General features: G+C 34.6%; 1 protein-coding gene across 1 annotated transcript in view; it reads right to left on the minus strand.

Annotated features, from left to right (window-relative positions):
- CCDC178 (coiled-coil domain containing 178) overlaps nucleotides 1-20,726 on the minus strand; it is a gene marked incomplete at both ends in the record, with an annotated part of 393,288 nt that overhangs the window by 130,725 nt on the left and 241,837 nt on the right. Inside the window, one exon of the mRNA XM_081252141.1 lies at nucleotides 15,007-15,156. Within this exon, the coding sequence (XP_081108267.1) occupies nucleotides 15,007-15,156 (150 nt within the window). The remainder of the gene's footprint in view (nucleotides 1-15,006; nucleotides 15,157-20,726) is intronic.

A 20,726-nucleotide genomic window follows, 5' to 3' on the forward strand; every position in this document is an offset into this window, starting at 1 on the left:
CAAAAGATGCTTCAAGAAGGCGAATGACTAAAAGTGACTGAATATTGGTGAGCAATGGAGTAAGATGAGGTCAGATATATACTATTGGATTTGACATCATGGAAGTCATTGAGGTGGTGCTTCAAAGGCAAAGAGAATGTAAAGACTGTAAATGCAGATAATTTATTCCCAAAGTTTTATTAAAAAATGAAGGGCTCTACAGAATGTGGAATCAAAAGAGGGTTTTTTGAGATGGTAAATACTAGATCATGTTTGTACGATGATGGGAATAATCCAGTGAAGAGGAAAAATCTGAGGATACAGAGGATGGAAAATTATATGAATGAAGGCTGTGAGAAGGTGAAAGGGGATGGAATTCAGAGCACATGTGAAGGGCTTTAAGCTGTGTTAGGAGCTGAAGTACTACCATTTTAATAGGAAGAATGACTGCAACTATGGAGTAGATGCAGGTAAGATGGTGAATTTGGTTATGGACGAACATTCTCATCTTTTATGAATGTCTCTTTTCCCATACTCTCCCCTACCATCATTGTGTATAATCAATCTCACTGATGTTCTGTTTAAAAGAAGAGTTGAAAACGTGTATGTCATTTTAATTTGTATGTATACAATTTTTAGAGAGGTAGAAACATTTTTCCTATGTTTATTGGCCATCTGGATTTTTAAAACTTGCTGTATTTATTGTTTGTTTGCTTATTCAAAAATACCTTTGTTTCCATCACATAAACAATAATTTGCCCAGATTCAGCATTCTTGAGTGCCTTAATTTGTTCTATAAATTTATGTAGATATTTTTCTGTCTTCTGTCATAAAACACTGAGGATATTAAGTCTGAAGTTAGTGTGATATTATTTTCCTTTGTAGGTGCTACATTTTTTTTAAATGGATCCATTCTGGAATTATTTCTGTATTCTTGAAACTGAAAACTGGGTGAGGCATCACTAGAGACAAGTCCAAGAGCAGTTGGCTCTTTATTTGGGGCAGCCCAGGCCTTTCTCTCACACAGGCATTCAGGACTACTACTGGTGCACAATTGCTACAGCGACTTCAGATGGACTGTCCACAGGTGCCCAGGATGGGTACCTTCAGTCCTCAAATCCCCACGTAAGAAAGATCCCATCCAAGTTAGGGAATATTGCACTTAAGAAGCTGGATCTTCAAGTCTGAGAGGGGATTCACTGTGGTAGCCCTTACCTCAGCCCACACACTTCCAATATAGCAGGATATTTGGGGATTTAGGGAGGAGGGTTACCACAGTTTCTCCCTTTCTGTGTTGTCACATTCCAATGCTCTTTTAGGGATGGGAGTTTCTATTTATCAGCCCTCAGTATCTTTCTTATTTTTTCCCCAAATCTCTATTTTGTTTGGCAGAAATTCTATTTGTATTATATATTTGTTATCAGTCTGTCTTTTCAGAATTATTATAATGTTCTTTATGATATTATTTCCTGGCAGTTTAGGGTGTGTGTGTGTGTGTGTGTGTGTGTGTGTGTCTAACTCTAGTCATACTACCATGTTTCCCAAGCTTGGTGCTCTATCATCAAATTTCTACAGAAGGCTTTGCTTCTCTCTTTATTATTTGCAAATACTAGCAGCTGCTTGGAGCTGCTATCTCTCTCTTTCTCTTTTTTAACATGTATATCCTATGTCTTCATCTTAACTTCTGTTGCAGTTCCTATGGGATTAGGATCATCCATTTTGGCAAATACATGTTCTCCAGTCTGAGGCAATGGGAAGGGCATTTTAAAGTTTCTTTAGTGAGAAAGGAACTTTTTTGCTTGGATCTCTGACCATTGTTCAGAAACATAAGTGAACTGTCATTTCCTGTGTAAAAGCATAAAATCTCTCCATCAAAAAGTATTTCATTACTAGGCACAGCTTAGTCATACTCTTGCCCAGTACAATGGTGTTACAAAGTATTTATAATTGAAATACTTTTGCATTTGAAGAGAGGCAATGATATATGGTATATGAATAATAGGCTGAGCAGGGTAGAGAAAAAAACGATAAGAGAAGCTGTGGAGTAACAGAAACTCTGTGGGCTTGAATCCAATTGGCCTAGGCTTGAATTCTAGCACTGCTTCCTGCTTAAAAGCAGTGTGGCCTTAAGTTACAAGAAAGCACATGTTATGGGTTTTATTGTATCCCCTCCCCCAAATTCATATGTTGAAATCCTAAACCCCAGGATCTCAGAATGTGACTGTAATTGGAAATAAGCTCTTTACAGAGATAATTAAGTTAAAATGGGGTCATAAGGGTGGTCCCTAATTCAAAGTTACTGGTGTCATTATCAGAAGGAGAAATTTAGATAGACGTGTAAGAGGGAAGACAGTGTAAATACAAAGGGAGAAGACAGTCATCTACAAGCCAGAGACAGAGCCCTGGAAGAGATCCTTCCTTCACAGCCCTCAGGGAACCAACCCTGCTGACACCATGGTCTTGGACTTCTAGCCTCCGGAACTGAGAAAATATATTTCTGTTGTTTCTGCTACCCAGTCTGTGGTACTTTGTTACAGCAGACTTTAGTTTCCTGAGGAAAAATGAGAATATGTCCAGTTGTTTCATAGAGTTTTTATAAATTAAATAATAAGAATAGAATACTAATGATAATGTTATCCGTAACTGACTATTTATGATAGGGTAGGTGCAGCATTCAATGCTTCACACAGGTTGTAAATGCATAGCTTGGTGACTGCCACATTGGAGGTGTGTAACAGATACTATGTTTATTTTCTCTTATTTAATACAATAAAGAGATACTGAAGTGAAAATATACTGCAATGAAGAAGAAAAGATGCAAAGATAAAGGAAGAGAGAAAAGAGAGATATCTCATAAAAAGAAGAATAAACTAACACATTGTAGGGAGAAGAGAAACATATCAAAGGTTCCCTACACCAGAGAGTAATAGACTCCTCAGTGGCAAGGGACCAATCAGTAACTAGCTCTCAGGGTGAACACAGGAGAACACGTTTTCGTGTAGAGTACTTTTTAGGTATATTTAGTTAGAACTGTCACAATGTGTCTAAGCTTTTATTTCCATGTGATCCTATAGTTTACATAGTATTGTGTTGTAATGGTTTTAACAATATTAATAGTAAGAATGGAGAAAGGTTATCATGAAGTCATACATAGTATTGTATTGACTTTTTTAAATTTCCTTTTTAGCTTTTTGAGTTACTGACACATTATTGCAGAAAACATATGTAGGGTCAATTCATGCTGAATAGTTATTAGAAACCATGATAACAAAAGTCATTACACTGCAGTTCAGTTTTGACAGTAAAATTTCTGCAACATTATCACAAATCCTCATGCATTAGTGCAATGATCCTTACTATAGTTTCATATTAGAATCAAAAGATTGCTGTAGCATGCTTGATACAAAAAGTCAAGCAAGCCAAATTCTTTTCTGCTTTTACAGATAACATTTTTGTTCTTTTTCTATGTACATCATGCAGATAGTAGCTTTGTTTTATATACTTTTCTCAATAACCTATGAGTACATTGCATATATATTTCTTTAAAATGAGGATTTTTCCTTGAAAGACAACACAATTCTGATTACCAGCACCAAAGGAAATAATTTGAGAATGATTTTATATCTGACATTTCAAAAATTCTAAAGCTATATTATTCACCATGGTATTATCTTTCCTTTTCTCAGGTAATGTGTTAGGTGTGGTTATAGTTTTTTTTTTTTTTTTTTGCGGTATGTAGGCCTCTCACTGTCGTGGCCTCTCCCGTTGTGGAGCACAGGCTCTGGACGCACAGGCCCAGCAGCCATGGCTCATGGGCCCAGCCGCTCCGCGGCACGTGGGATCTTCCCGGACCGGGGCATGAACCCACGTCCCCTGCATCGGCAGGCGGACTCTCAACCACTGTGCCACCAGGGAAACCCTAGTTTTTTTTTTTTTTTTAATCAGTGATTTACTATGATGGAATAGTACAAAGTTTAAAAAGGGACATCTGTCATATTCAGGATAACTTTTATAGAAAAGCTGTGAGGGTTATTCTTCAGCTGACAAAGGGAAATATTTTTAATGTCTATCTGTCCACAATAGTTTTCAATAGTAACTCTTTTTTAAAATTTGAGGTATAACTGACGTATAATATCATATTCACTTCAGGTGTACAAAATTTGATATTTGAATACATTGCAAAATGATCAGCACAATAAGTCTAGTTGCCATCTAGCACCATACAAAGTTAGCTTTTAGGATTTACTCTCATGCAACTTTCAAAAATGCTCTACAATATTATTGATTATAGTCACTATGCTGTACATTATGTGCCCCATGACTTATTTGTAACTGGATGTTTGTACCTCTTGAGGCTTTTCACCTGTTTCACCAACTCACCAAATCCCCTCCCCTCTGGCAACAAACATTCTATTCTCTGCATCTATGATTTTGGTTTTGTTTAGTTTGTTTTGTTTTTTAGGTTTCAAATATAAGTGAAATCATGTGGTATTTCTATTTCTCTGTCTGACTTCTTTCACTTAGAGTAATTCCCTCAAGGTCCATACCTGTTGTTACAAATGGCAAGATTTCATTCTCTTCTATGGCTGAGTTTATCCATTCATCCATCGATGGACACTTAGGTTGTTTCCATATGTTGGCTATTGTAAATAATGCTGCTATGCAGATAGGGGTGCATGTATCTTTTCAAATTAGTGTTTTCAATTTCTTTGGATAAATACCCAGAAGTGGAATTTCTGGATCATACAGCAGCTCTATTTTTAATTTTTTGAGAAACCTCCATACTGTTTTCCATAGTGGATGCACCAATTTACATTCCTATCAACAGTGCATGAGGGTTCCCTTTTCTCCACATCTTTGCCAACACTTGTTACTTCTTATCTTTTCAATAAAAGCCAATCTAACAGGTGTGAGGTGATACCTCATTGTGGTTTTGATCTGCATTTTCCTGATGTTAGTGATGATAAGCATCGTTTCACGTGCCTGTTGGGCATCGGTATATTTTCTTTGGAAAAATGTTCATTCAGATCCTCTGCCCATTTTTAAATCAAATTGTTTGGTTTTTTTGCTATTGAGTTTTATGAATTCTTTATATAATTTAGATGTTAATCCCTTACAGGATATATGATTTGCAAATATTTTCTCTCATTCAGTAGGTTGTCTTTTCATTTTGTTGATGGTTTCCTTCATTGTGCAGAAGAGTTTTAGTTTGATGTAGCCCCATTGCTTATTTTTGCTTCTGTTGCCTTTGTTTTTGGAGTCAGAGCTAAAACTTCATCACCAAGACCAATGTCACATAGCTTACTGCCAATGTTTTCTTGTAGGATTATTATGGTGTCAGGTCATACATTCAAGTCTAACTCACTCCGAGTTAATTTTTGTGTAAATGTAAGACAGTGGTCTAGTTTTGTTCTTTGGCATGTGGCTGTCCAGTTTTCCCAACACCACTTATTTAAAAGACCATCCTTCCCCCATTGTACATTCTTGACTCCTTGAATATATGTGAGTGGGTTAATTTCTGGGTTCACTATTCTGTTCCGTTGACCAATGTGTCTACTTTATGCAAATGCCATACTGTTTTGATTAATATAGCTTTGTAATAGAGTTTGAAGTCACAGAACATGATGCCTCCAAATTTGTTTTCCTTACTCAATATTGTTATGGCTACACAGTGTCTTTTGTGTTTCCGTACAAATTTTAGGATTGCTTGTTCTATTTCTGTGAAAAATGCCATTAGAATTTTGATAGGGATTGCTTTGAATCTGTATATTGTTTTGGGTAATATGAAAATTTTAACAATATTAATTCTTCCAATCCATGAGCATGGAATATCTTTTCATTTCTTTGCGTCTTCCTCAATTTCTTTCATCAATGACATAGTTTTCAGTGTAAAGGTCTTTCATCTCCTTGATTAAGTGTATTCCTAGATATTTTACTCTTTTTGATACAACTGTAAATGGGATTTTCTTAATTTCTCTTCCTTATTTTATACTCTGCCACTTTACTGAATTTGTTTAGTAGTTTTAACATATTTTTTGGTGGAGTTGTGAGCACTTTCTATATACAAAAACATGTCACCCATAAATAATGACAGTTGTACATCTACCTTTATAATTTGATGCTATCTATCTATTCATTCATGTATTCATTCACTCATTCATTCTTGCTTAATTATTCTGGCAAGGACTTCCAAAACTATGTTGAATAAAAGTGGTGAGAGTGGGCATCCTTGTCTTGTTGCCAATCTTAGAGGGAAAGTTTTCAGCTTTTTACTATTGAGTATGATGTTAGCTGTGAGACTGCCATGCATGGCTTTTATTATGTTGAGATACATTCTTTCTATACCCACTGTGTTGAATTTTTTTATCATAAATGTATGTTGAATTTTGTCAAATGCTTTTTTTTGCATCTGAGATGATCATATAATTTTTGTCCTTCATTTTGTTAATGTGGCGTATCATGTTGATTGATTTTGGATGCTGAACTATCCTGCATCCCTGGAACAAATTGCATGTGAACGTGGTGTATAATCCTTTTAATGTATTACTGAATTCAGTTTGCTAATATTTTGTTGAGGATTTTTGCATCTATGATCATCAGAGATATTGGCCTGTAATTTTCTTTTTTTGTGTGATTTTGGTATCAGGGTGCCTGGCCTCATAAAATTAGTATGGCAGCGTTCCCTCCTTTGGGAAGAGTTTGAGAATAGGTAGTAAATCTTCTTTGAATGTTTGGTAGAATTCACTAGTGAAGCTGTCTGGTCCTGGATTTTTTTTGTTGTTGTTGGGAGGGTTTTGATTACTGATTCAATCTCCTTAACTCATAATTGATCTATTTAGATTTTTCTATTTCTTCCTGATTCAGTCTTGGAAAATTTTATGATTCTAAGAATTTATCCATTTCTTCTATGTTGTCCAATTTGTTGGTGTATAATTGTTCATAGTAGTCTCTTGTGATCCTTTATATTTCTGTGATATCAATTGTAACTTGTACTGTTTTATTTCTGATTTTATTTATTTGAGCCTCTCTCTTTTTTATTTCATGAGTCTAGCTAAATGTTTGTCAATTTATTTAACCTTTGCAAAGAACCAGCTCTTAGTTTCATCGACTTTTCTACTGTCATTTTAGTCCCTATTTTATTTATTTCCACTCCAATCTTTATTATTTCCTTCCTTCTACTAACTTTGGGCTTCATTTGTTCTTCTTTCTCTATTCCTTTAAGTGTAAAGTTAGACTGTTTACTTGAAATTTTTCTTATTTCTTGAGGTTGGCTTGTATTGCTATGAATTTCCCTCTTACAACCACTTTTGCTACATCCCATATTTTGGTATGTTATATTTCCATTTTCATTTGTCTCTAGGTATTTTTTTAAATTTTCCCTTTTATTTCTTTGTTAACCCAATGGTTGTTTAATAGCATATTGGTATTTTCCACTTTTTTCTTGTAATTGATTTCTAGTTTTATACCATTGTGGTTGGAAGAGATGCTTCATATGATTTCAGCTTTAAATTTATTGAGACTTATTTTGTGGCCTAACATATGATCTATCCTAGAGAATGTTACATGTGCACTTGAGAAGAATGTGTATTCTGGTACTTTGGGATAGAATGTTCTTTTTTTTTTTTTTTTTTTTTTTTTTGTGGTACGCAGGCCTCTCACTTTTGTGGCCTCTCCCGTTGTGAAGCACAGGCTCTGGATGCACAGGCTCAGAGGCCATGGCTCACAGGCCCAGCCGCTCCATGGCATGTGGGATCTTCCTGGACCGGGGCACAAACCCGTGTCCCCTGCATCGGCAGGTGGACTCTCAACCACTGCACCACCAGGGAAGCCCCTGGAATGTTCTTTATATATTTATTAAGTCTATCTTGTCTAATGTGTCATTTAAGTCTGATGTTTTCTTAACAGATTTTCTGTCTGATGATCTGTCCATTGATGTAAATGTGGTGTTAAAGTCTTCTATCATTATTGTATTGCTGTTCACTTCTCCCTTTAGGTCTGTTAATATTTGCTTTATATATTTTGGTCCTCCTATGTTGGGTGCATATGTATTTACAAATGTTATATCTTCTTGTTGGGTTGACCCTTTTATCATTATGTAATGTCCTTTTTTGTCTTTTATTACAGTCTTTGTTTTAAAGTTTATTTTGTCTAATATGAGTATAACTACACCAGCTTTCCTTTCATTTCTATTTGCACAGAAAATCTTTCTCCATCTCTTCACTTTCAGTCTGTGTGTGTCCTTATATCTGAAGTGAGTTTCTTCTAGGTAGCGTAAAGATGAGTCTTGTTTTTATTTTGTAATCATTTAGCTACTCTATGTCTTTTGATTGGAGAACTTAGTCCATTTACATTTAGAGCAATTATTGATAGGTTTGCACTTTACCATTTTGTTAACTGTTTTCTGTCTGTTTTTGTAGTTCCTCTCTGTTCCGTTTTTTCTGCTGCTCTGTTTCCTGGTGGTTAATGACTTTCTTTAGTCTTATGTTTAGATTCCTTTCTCATTTTCTTTTGGGTACCTGCTATGGGTTTATGCTTTGTGGTTACCATGAGTTCACATATAACATACTATGTATATAATAGTCTATTTTAAGCTGGTAGCAAGTTAAAAGTGAATTCATTCCAAAACTCTACATTTTTACTCCCCACAGTTTTATGGTTTTGATGACACATTTTACATCTTTTATTTTATATATCCCTTAACTAATTATTGTAGTTTTAGTTATTTTACTATTTTTGTCTTTAAACCTTTATGCTAGCTTTATTAATGATTAATTCACTACCTTTACTATACATTTACCTTTACCAGTGAGATTTTTGCTTTCATGTTTTCTTGTTATTAATCAGTGCCATTTATTTTCAGCTTATGAAGTACCTTTTAACATTTCCGATTTAGTGGTGATGCACTCCTTTAGCTTTTACTTGTCTGGAAACCTCTTTACCTCTACTTCATGATAGTTTTGCTGGGATAGTGTATTCTTCTTTGGAAGTTTTTTCCTTTCAGTACTTTCAATATATTGTTTCACTCCCTTCTGGCCTGCAAAGTTTCTGCTGAAAAATCTGCTGATAGTCTTAGGGGTTTTTCTTTGTAGGCAACAAGTTGTTTTTCTCTCGTTGCTTTTAAAATTCTCTCTTTAACATTTTAATTATAATGTGTCTTGGTCTCTTTGAGTTCATCTTATTTTGAACTCTCTGGGATTCCTGAACCTGGATGTCTATTTCCTTTTGCAGGTTAGAAAAGCTTTCAGCCACTATTGCTTCAAATATATTGTCTGCCCCTTTCTCTTTTTTCTCCTTCTGGAACCTTTCTAATGTGAATGTTATTGTGCTTGATGCTGTCCCATAGGCCCCTTAAACTAGTCTCACTTTTTAAAACTATTTTCTTATTGCTGCTCTGTTTGGGTGAGGTCCAGTGCCCTGTCTTTCAGATCCTGATCTTTTCTGCTGCTTCTTCTGATCTGCTGTTAAACCCCTTTAGAGTATTTTTCAGTTCTTTTGTCATATTCTACTTCTACAGAAGTCCCTCTGTGACTTCTCTTCAGTACTTTCTTATATTTTTCTCTTGTTGCAGTTTTCACTGTGTTCATCCATTCTTCTCATGAGTTTGGTGAGCACCTTTATGACCATTATTTTGAATTCTTTATCAGGAAAAGAAAATTACTTCTGTTTCTTTAAGGTCTTTCCTAAGGCTTTATCTTATTTTTTGATTTGGAATATATTCCTTTCCTTTCTCACTGTGCTTGACTCTCTGTGTTTTTTCCTATTATTAGGCAAAACACTTTCTATGTATTACCTCTCCCAGTCTTGAAGGAGTGACCTTGTGTAGTTGAAACTTATCATTAAAACTTGCCCTAGGCTCCTGGTTGTCTCTCAAACCTTTGTGATTTTCTAAGCAGCCTGATTTATTCTTGATAGGTCCCCACTGTTGACGGTGTGCCAAAACCTGTCAGTGTTCCAAGGGGAGGGATCTCATTTATATATATATATATTATATTATATATATATAATATATATAATATAATATATATATGTATATAGTACATATATACATCTATGTATACAAAATTTTACCTTGAGTGTCTGGTATATCAGGGATCCCATCACACTCAATAAATCATGTTCAAGGTGTTGCTATCATTAAAAAGCTATTTATTGTCATATAACTCTACCAGAAGATTATCTTCTCAAAATTGCATAAAAGATACAAAAATCTACAATTCATTGAAAATTGGCGTTAGACTGAAGAATTAGATTGATTTAAGCCAAGCTGACTCTTCTAAAGTATTATCCAGAAATATATACTTAGTTTTTGGTGTTTCTCTCATGGGGTTTGGACAGCAAAAGAAAGATTCATTAGGATAAAACAAAAATGACGAGTTGTCTATCCCACTCTCAGGGATCAGAGGTCTCTTGAGAGTTCTTTAGACAAAGTGACAGTAGGAATTTAATTCAAGCTCAGTCTATTAAGTGTGGTAACTCCTTTAGAACAAGTGTGTGTGTGTGTCTGTGGGTGTGTGTGCACATGCTCATATACCTGTGTCCTAAGAGAGGAAGGAAGAAATACTGACAAAGTCATTACATACCTGTTGTAGGCAAAAATTATTTAAAAATTATGGTTTTCCTTTCAAAGAAATGAATTTCTATCGACTTTGAAACAAGCACATAAAAATCACCACTCAAAGCCTATTTTTAATACATGCAAGATAATAAATATTATGAAATACTTATAAAAATGAGAACTAAAACAGCTTTCACATTTTCTATAGGAAAATAATTTTCTTCACTGCTAGAATTGACTTTGACTTCTCACCCAATCAATGTAAAGTGAGTTTTAGAGGAAACCCACGTTTGAAAACTGAAAGAGGAAAGAGAAAACATGCTAATGAGATCTCTGAATGATAAAAAATTTTTGAGAATTTATGATGGAAACCGTCCATTGAGGCTGAGGTGATATAGATTAAAGAACAAAGATTCATGATTTGTCCTTTGGCTGGGTGAAGAGAGGATGTTGTTGGGCTTTGATTCTATGGTCTATTCTAGGAAAGAATACCCTGGACTCTGGGGATCACAGCGGTCAGCATGGAAGCTGAGATGAGGTGGCATATTCCAGTGCCCTTTATTGTATCTTTGTCAGTACGGTGGATGATTAATCATTTATTTTGAATAATTGAAGAATGAAGTGTTTGAATTCTGTGAGGTCCAGAAGCACCCCTTAGAGCTCCAGAGTAGTCCTTTGATTCATGTCCTTACATGACTCCTTCACAAGATCAGGTCACTAAAAGGTGATGCTCCAATCTGACCATATCCATGGCAGTTACTCATTACTTCTCAGCTATTGGTCCCTTCAAACCTTGGAAAAATATCACAGCACATGCTCATCTATAGTCCCTTGGAGACAACATTTGAACCTAAGTTAAGGCAACTGTGTCCTAGGCCAACTTTTCTTCTAATTAACTGTATATGTATTAAATCCCTGAGCCACTCAGAGCCCTAAAGTTCCTCATCTGTAACACAGTCTTCTAAAGAGATGGGTAAAATTTCTAAAGGCACTCCTAGTCCAGAGGTTTTACAACTTAAGAGTTGTGAAACCTATCTATAATACTTATGGAAATTAAATAGCTTCTAATTAAGTAGGTAGTCCTTTCCTCATTGGAAAATCATCATTGAAAAAGTGCCTTCAATGCGATGAAATTACAAAAGCAATTAGTGAATCAAATAATCTGTTTCAGTTGGACACTAGAGACATCATGCATACTTTATGTGGCTTTTACATGCTTTTAAACCCAATGAGACATGTATAGAATTGTTCAGTAATGTTATAGTAGAGAGGTAGTGTCATGGTTATGAAATGGTTGGATGTAGGAAAATCCTGAGTTTTATTTCCATCTCAGTAAGTCTTCCTCTACTCGGGTTACCATGTGACATACTCAATCTCAGTTCTATATCTTATATAGGAGATGATGATAATAATGATAATAGAAAAATTTCTAGGATTACTAAGGGACATTTCAAAGATAATGTTTGCAAATTACATGGCACAGATACCTGTCCACGTAAGTGCTTGTTAAGCACTGACTGGTTCTATAATAATCTGTATTCCCTTAGTGTGAAAGCACTGAGAATTGGAGTAGGGCAAAGGTTAAGCTTTATAAGTGGTTTATAAAAGAACTAAAATATATTTTAACCAGTTTTGGATGAGATCTTGTTTTCAGCCAACAGAACCATTAACATTTGCACGCTTGCTTAGCTTACCTTTCTTTGCAGGCCTGAAGAACTTGAGATAGCAATTAAAACAAACACATGGTAATTTTGTCAACATATTCATGTTTTTTAAAAAAAGAATATATGAAAAATATATCTGAAATCTTTCAACGAAAATGATGAAAATGTCCATTTTCACATAGAAATACAACCTGTTTTTTGGTTATTTTTCCTTCATTCCTCTTTAGTGTGATTTTAAATTTCGAGATCTGAGAAGCTTTAGACTAAATTCTGTTCTATCATTACCCATGAACATGGCTAATAAGAATTTTGCATAATTGTTTTTGTTTGTTTCTGATTCTTAAAGGGTAAAATTAAAAAAAAGAAAACATACAGGAAAGTGTCAAGAAACATGTGCAAAAGAAGCAGACATAATTCTATCATCAAAAGTAATACTATAACATTCTAAAATTTGAGCCACCTGTATATAAATTTGTGGTAAGGAAGGGGACATTATTTTTTGTACTTAATTTGTTTTACTCTTCTATTAGGCTTTCTTTGCTACTCTCGGTCTAAAAATACTGAGAAGTAGAAAAGTGCATAATGTGTGTAAAAAGAATAATACTCTGTAAGAAGCATGGTAAGTAAAATATAATTATTTACCCTGTCAAATGGAACGTATGTTCAGAATCAATGAAATTATTCTAAAACAGGAAAGAAATACAAAAATTTCCATTTTATCTGACAAGGAAATTCAACAAGGGAATCAGAAGTTGAGCAGTGCTTCTGTGTACCCAAAACTAGACTGGTCAAGGGAAATGCTGCACTATCAAGAGAATGGACTAAAATATTAAAGGGTTTTCTCGGTTTTGATGGCCGAATTCCATTCTGTAAGCAGTGCATTAGACGCTAATGACATATGATCTCTCACTGACAGATTTAACAGCATCAATAAGGCCTCTCTGTCCATTGCAGCAAATTGATCCTACATGACACCGACAAGGGCAGCCTGCACTTAATGACCTCCATCGCTGAAGAATGGAAATGAAAAATGATTGGAAGTACAAATAAATCTTTGAAAGTTTCCCCGAAACCTGTGTGCTAAAGGTGATTCGTTTGAGGGATCATCACAAACATAAACCCAATCTCTTAGCATGCTCCACTGTTTATACCAGGGTCTCACTCCTTGGATCTCGAATCAGGATGTGCTTTAATTCCAAAAATGACATCAAGACAGCTTGGTTCTTACTATGGAAATACTATGTTTAGGGATCTTTCTTAAAGGCATGAATTCTTCACTAGTTATGCCAGTATCTAATTTATTTGTCATTTGCCACCAAAGGATTCTATGCAAACTGATAACAACTATAGATAAAAATTTATTTTTGTTTCCCTCCTGGTTAGAAAAGGGAATACAGTAGAGCCATTGATTCTTTTATCCTCCTCAATTACCGGCAACAAATGAAATAGGTTTAAACTCAATAACAATGTCAAATGCGTGAAGTGATTGGCAAAACCTCCATGGATACACTGATATCCTTTCTTTGAATCCTGCACAATGGTTTGAGGACACTAAAATTTTGGCATATAGTTGTATTCTTAATTCTTTTCCAAACACACTTATTTCTTGATCTACCTTCATCTTGCTACTACTTCAATACAAATTTTTAAGAGAAAAATACACACTCTCTCTCCCAATATATTTGGAAGCTTTAACTTGCGTGAGAGTAGATGAATGGGAAATACAGTGTGTTTATAAGCAGCATAGTAGATGAATGTAATGTAATAGTTACACACAGTTGCATAGTAATTTTATTTTCAAAGTAACTATGGCAGTTGGTCTCTTTTTTATTTCTAATCAAACTTTTCCTCTGAGGTAAATTTCACTTTATCAATGAGAAAACTGAGGTCATAAAGGGTAAATAATTGGCCAAGATCACTGAGCTAGTAATTGGTAGAGCTTACACTCAAATCCTGGCCTGTCCTCCCAATATCCCATAATAGTAAATATAGTACTGAAGTTTTAAGCTACTAATTGATAGTGTAGTAATCTCGGTGACAACAGGAGAAAGTATTCATTAGCAATCTACTGGTTTTTACAGGTAGGTGAATTGTTAAAAATTAATCATGCCTCTAGTTTCTGAAATTTAAATTCTGGGAGGAAACAAAGATTCAAAGGAAAATAACTTTTCCTGTCAATGAGTAACTGGAGAAGAATATAGAGGAAGTGACTGTATCTTAACACTCTAAGAATGGACCTTTCTCTTTGCTTTTGTATTTGTGGGCATATTGTGTGTTTTCCTTTTCCACTTTTAGTATTATAGAAGACTTTACAAAATATTTTAGAATTTCTGGTGATTTCCAGAAACCAGGGAGGTCAAGTTTCTACAAGTTTCTAATTAAGCCTCATATTTAATAAGAAAATAGGAACCAAAATATGGAGCCCATACATCATGAGGAAGAATTAAAGGTATATCATGGAAAGTTACCTACATATGGAACTGAAATTTGAAATATATGATAATATATTTAAATCTATGCATTACAAATATTTGGTAGTTGAGGTCACAATAATTAAAAGCAAATTAGTATAAAATTGTGGATTAGAAAGTATGCTTTTTCATTTCTCAAATATTTTTTCAAAATTCAACTTCAAAATGATAAAAATTGATAAAAATATAAAACAAAACTTTACAAAAAGAAAACATGCCATTTGGTGGCATATAAAAGACCACCATAAGATTGGAGACCCCATGACTGACTACTTGTTACTTTTTGTGGTACATACGTCAAGTAAATCATTATTTTAGAAAAATATGAAAAACCTACCTGTTTCTTATCTCGAATCGAACCATCAAGTAATAGCTGTTTTCCATATAGGTTGAAATAGTTGTCCTTTACTGTTAAGAATATATTCTGTAATTTCTGATACTCCTGAGCTAAATGTAGATTTTCTTCTAGTGAATCATCTTGTATTTTCTAGAAGAAAAATATATACACGTATTTAATTAAATCATTTAAATTTATGTTTGAATTTTTACATTTGAATTATCTAGAAGTATTACATTATATATTGTAGAAAAATAAAACCAAGAAGATGTGTCCCTTGACACTAATATCCTCCTTGGATTTAATAATTTTCTTTCTTGATGCAAGTGGTCTTTTTATTTATTTATTTATTTTTGAACATTGATTCATCAGAGTCTGTCTGAATTTTGTTCTCCTTCTTTCCCAGACCTCCCTCCACAATGCCTTGGGAAGTACCCAGCCCTGGAGGCTTCACTCAGCATCCTAGAAGATTTCCTCCAATTTCCCACCCCTTTTCATTTTCTCAAGCCCCAGTGCTCAAGTAGATAGAAGACATTTGGAAGCTTAGAATCATATTTCCAGGAGGTTCAGGGTGGTGGCACTCACAGAAAACATTCAAAACACAGAGAAGTAAAGAGTAAAACAGACGAGGAGCAAGGAACTCAACATTTAGAAGCACCCAGAGAAAGCCATTATTTGTTACTAGTATACTTTAGCTATATTCAAAGCTAAATCTGCTCTGTGAGCAGCTGAGAACTTTACAACACTCCCCATGACTAAATATATATATATGTTAAATCTAATACAAAACCCTCAGAATGTAACTTTTGCCAACATTACCCACTCGCAAATTAGGGGCTGCCTTTCATTTTAAGTTAGAGGTGTGATTCAGTTTAGCTGCTGATTCTTTTTACATTTCTAGCACAGAAAGTTTTCTTTGGCTGCTTCAAAAAATATGGAATTTATCAACAGCCTTAAATATTTTCAAACCTGTTAATCTAGTAATTCATCTTATGGAAATTTATCCTAATCAAAAAGCTTTATTTGTTACAACATTATTTATAGTAGCAGAAAGTTTTCAAAATATATAAATGCAGATTAACCATGACAATGATAATGATGATTAAATAACTCGATATAAAAATAACCATTGTGAAGCACTTAAAAATGTCTCTTTGGGAAAACTGCTATCACATCAAACCTTTAGTATAATTTGTTAAAAAATATATCGCAGTATGAGAATGTGCACGGAGGAAATGTAATTCAGCAGAAAATTGCCTGTACAAATATTTCTCTATCTACACACTTGAAGAAGATTTATTAAGGCCAACAAACATACTTCTCATGAAAGCCTGGTATCCATATTGATCCCTAATGATTAACACTATGTCATAGGTGTTCTTCAAAAAGTCAAAATGATGAACTGAGAACAATTTTAAGTGTCCTTGTCCTAATTCTGGCACAATAATTTAAAACTTTAGAAACTTCTATCTAATAAACTTGCTTAAAATCACAGAATTATCTTTTGGTAGGAGGACAAAGTGTCTATGAATATTTTTCTTTGGTGGAGATACCTTTGAAAAGATGGTTACAATTCTTTTTGATGTCTTAACACTAATACGAAAATCTAATCCTCAAGTGATTAACTTCAAGTTTGATACATGTTCTAAAGGAGGCATGAGAAGAAATTATTTTGAGTTTTTTTGTTTGTTGTTTGACTTAAGCACATTCTGATACCTGAGATATTCTACTTCTCAATTACATTTCTTTCAAGACCCAGATGGCTATTATAAATGTTGAATTTGAGAGGAGTGCTACAAAATTTGTGGAATTTGTTTTAAACTTATTTAATGGAATTTAATTGGGGATATATTTGGTACTTTATGCTTCGCTCATTGTGTAATGTATAGTTTTATTTCCAAATAACTATATTTTCAATTTCTGTATGACACCAGTTGTTACTGTTTTATATGCCATGATTAGAGTAGATACTAAGAAAATGAACTGTGTATTTAGGCCAATGAATCTTCAAAACATTGTTACATCAGTCATGATACTTTACATTATCATTTCTCAGTAATGAATGTATAGAAGGATTTACCAATTCACTACCTATTCCTGAAAGTCAGTGACCTTCAGATGTGCAACGAAGTTTAAGTTTTTTAATTTTAAATAATGTATTCTGCTGACACTGAAAATGTTTTTTAATGTTTAACTGTGGTTCCACCTCACAACTCTGACTGGTTTAATTTTAACCAATGGTATTATAACATGCAAATGAAACAAACAGTGAATGATAATTATTGGTGGATATGTGTCCAGGTGAAATAATGCTACCACTACTGGAGTTGAACAGCAAGCAGTAGAAGATATTAAATAAAGGCACAGAAGTTGGAGTTGGCAATATAATAAAAGGGTGAGAAGAAAGAAGGAACTAATAACAGAAGTAGATGGCTTTTACATGCTTTTAAATTCAATCCAGCTAAATCTTATCAGTAGAGTCTTTCTACTTAAGGTCTTGACTAAACGCAAACTTAAACAAAAAGTTTGTTTCTAAAACCATTAAAGATAAATTTGATTGTAATCTCTATAGGTTAAAATAACTGCACTCTGAGTTGATTTACAATATTATTTTATTCATTCATTCATTCTCATTTTTATTCAGTTGCTTATTCAAAACTTTTAATTTAGTAACTACGGTATGCCAAGATTTAAGATGTAATGGTGAACCTCAAGAATTTGTGGTCTTATGGGAAAGATTTACATTTAAAAATCATAGAAATATATATAGAATTTACAATCTTTTGCATTTTTTTGTGTTTTCCATATGCATTAAACTCACCCCAAAGGTCTGAATAAACAATTTCTCAAAGCCAGATTTATTGGTATGTATTCAATTCCCATTATTAATGATTATAAAGATGATGAAACATTGGGAATATGGATTGATAAAGAGAAGAGAGGTTGAATGTCTGTTAATAGTTTCCATGTTGCCTAGAATTTAGTAAGGAAAATACTTAGCTTGAGGAGGGTTTGTTCTGTTATCTCAAATTATTTGTTAAACTTTGATGTTTGGGGGTATATTCAGCTTATTACCCCAACACTTTATTAGGAAATAAAGATTATGTTTATAAAGGGTGAACAAAAATTACTTATAAATTCCATGAAGGCTGACACCATCATTTTGTTTACCTGTAAGATATATTGTACAAAGCAGAGCTGACATTAGTGGGTACACAAGTTTTTAGTAAATGAATGAATGAGTACACAGAATAAACAGTTAGGAAATGCACGCATTTATCACTTTAGAACTACAGATTTTATTGGCCCACTTCCATGGAATAACTTACTGATGATATTAAAATGACGCACATTTATTTGTATTATTTGATACTATACTACTTCAGAGGTGAAGATTTTAAGGATGTATATAAAAAGAATTCATACAATGTTTTTAAATTGAGTATTTGAACATTATTCTAAGGATATACCACACTGTCCAGACTGAGCAAGAGTTCTTTCTCTGGGTGCATCATTGATTTTCACAAGGCACGTGACTCCCTTGAAACTGTGCACAGTAGGTTTCTTTTTGAATTACCTAATTAGCCCATGATCCTAAAAGTAATGAGAAGCCATTGCTAAAGCAAGACCTGGCCTCTTCTGTCACCAAAAATGCTGAAAAATGAAGGCAGATTGTGACCCCAATATATCAAAATAGTAGTTTTCCCTTTTTTTTCCACTTGACCTTTATTATTCTTTAAACCATATATTTCATCTAGGATTTTCCCTCCACTTTCTCCATTTTCAGCTTCTTTTTCTCACTCTTCCCCTTCTCCTTTCCCTCTCCCCCTGGGTAAGTGGGGAATAGGGAATTATAATGAGAAATGAGTTCTTTTTGGACAAATATAGACCACATATCATCTATTTATGTTTCACCTTGTGATATATAGACAAGAACTTAGAAATAAGGCTGAATTTGAATGTTAACTTATGCATTCCACATATAATGGAATGGCTACTGTCCTAGTTATTATAATTACAGATAGGGAAGGAAAGTCAATGAGAAGTCAGGTGAGGCAACTTGTATTTTCCAAAAATGCCCACAGAAATATTTTCATTCCCACATGTTCTTCCAGAACCTGTCACTCCCTATCAAGAACAGTCTATGTCTCCTTCCTTTGAACCTGGGGAGACTTGTGGCTTCTCCAGCCAATAGAGTATGGTGGAAATGATGCTGTGTGATTTCCCAGGCTAGTTTATTTAAAAGAGCTAGTTTATTTTTTTTTTTTAAAGCATACAGTTTCTGCCTGGCTCTCTCTTTGGGGACATTTACACTTGGACCAGCCACTATGTTGTGAGGAATCCAGGCCACATGGAGAGGTTATTGGTGTTGTAGGTGTTCCAGTAAACAACCCTAGCTCAGGTCTCAGATAACAGCATCAACTGTGAGTAAATGAGTCATCTGAAGATGATTCCAATGCTTAGTCTTCAAGTCATCCAGATGATGGTTTAGAATGTGTGAGAAGAGACAAGCTGGCCCTGCTATGTCCTGTCCAAATTTCTGACACATAGAATCCTGTGCCATGATGTTTTGGGGTATTTGTTATGCACCCATAGCAACCGAAACACCAGGCATCTTGTGCAAGGTTACAAACATATTAAGTGGAGGACCTGGCTTTGTACCCAAGCCGACTGGCTCCAGATCCCATACTCCGCACCATCCACTATACCTCCTTCATAAACATAAGCCAGCGTTCTCTAACTCTACACAATGCTGTCTTTATAAAACCTAATGACATTAAACCATCAGATCAAATAACACAATAACCTTGTTCTGAGCCTATTTCTACCAACCTCTTTTCATAAATCTGGCTAACACATAGCTTGCTGACATAGATAAATTGGGCTGCTGAAGGAAATTAGAACTTGGTCCCCTTGGTAGCTACTTTTCATTGTAAGTCAATATGGGTAGGCTGGAAGGAAATTAGAACTTGGTCCCCTTGGTAGCTACTTTTCATTGTAAGTCAATATGGGTAGGCTGGTTACCTATAACCAGTCTTGGGTTTTTGATCTACATAATTCCATATTCCATGATTTGATTGGACCTGATGTATTCACTGGCAAGACCATGTGTCAAGTGCATAGACCTTTACAGCTGAGGCCTGCACAACTCTGGACTACAGTTGATTGCAACAGAGTAATGCTACATGTTGAGACCTCTGGAGGTCCAGCCAGATACACTTACTCTGGAGAAAGCCTAAATCCATTTGAACTTTTTTTTTTTTAAGCGAAGGGTGGAGGGGATCATTTGTTTTTAATTTAAGATGGACTAATGGCAAAGGAGAGTACAAGAAAAAAACTTGATCTAAACATTCTAGAGAGATGGTTATGATCAAAATATTTGCGTGGTACATGTAGGTGTAGAAAACCTACATAGCTATTTACAAATGCTTTAGTGTTATTAAAATAGTCCTAGTGCCTACGACTAAATTTATAATGTCATCTATACCCTCAGTTACTCTTAATACAGGCACTTGGATCCAGTTCACCGGGCAGATGGGAAGGTCCTTCTCTCAATTATGCATTCATTGTAAGAGAGTTGTCATCTTCTGACCCAGTTGTAATTCTAACTGTCTGATCCTAATGTGATTATGTGTGGCAGTCTCAGATGATCTTTTCTGATGATCTGTCTGTCATCTCCTGATTCTCGGCTGTTAATAGTTTTCTGCAGACAGCTCCTT

Source organism: Mesoplodon bidens (genome assembly GCF_964165515.1).
Source record: "Mesoplodon bidens genome assembly, chromosome: 13".
Lineage (NCBI taxonomy): Eukaryota > Metazoa > Chordata > Mammalia > Artiodactyla > Ziphiidae > Mesoplodon > Mesoplodon bidens.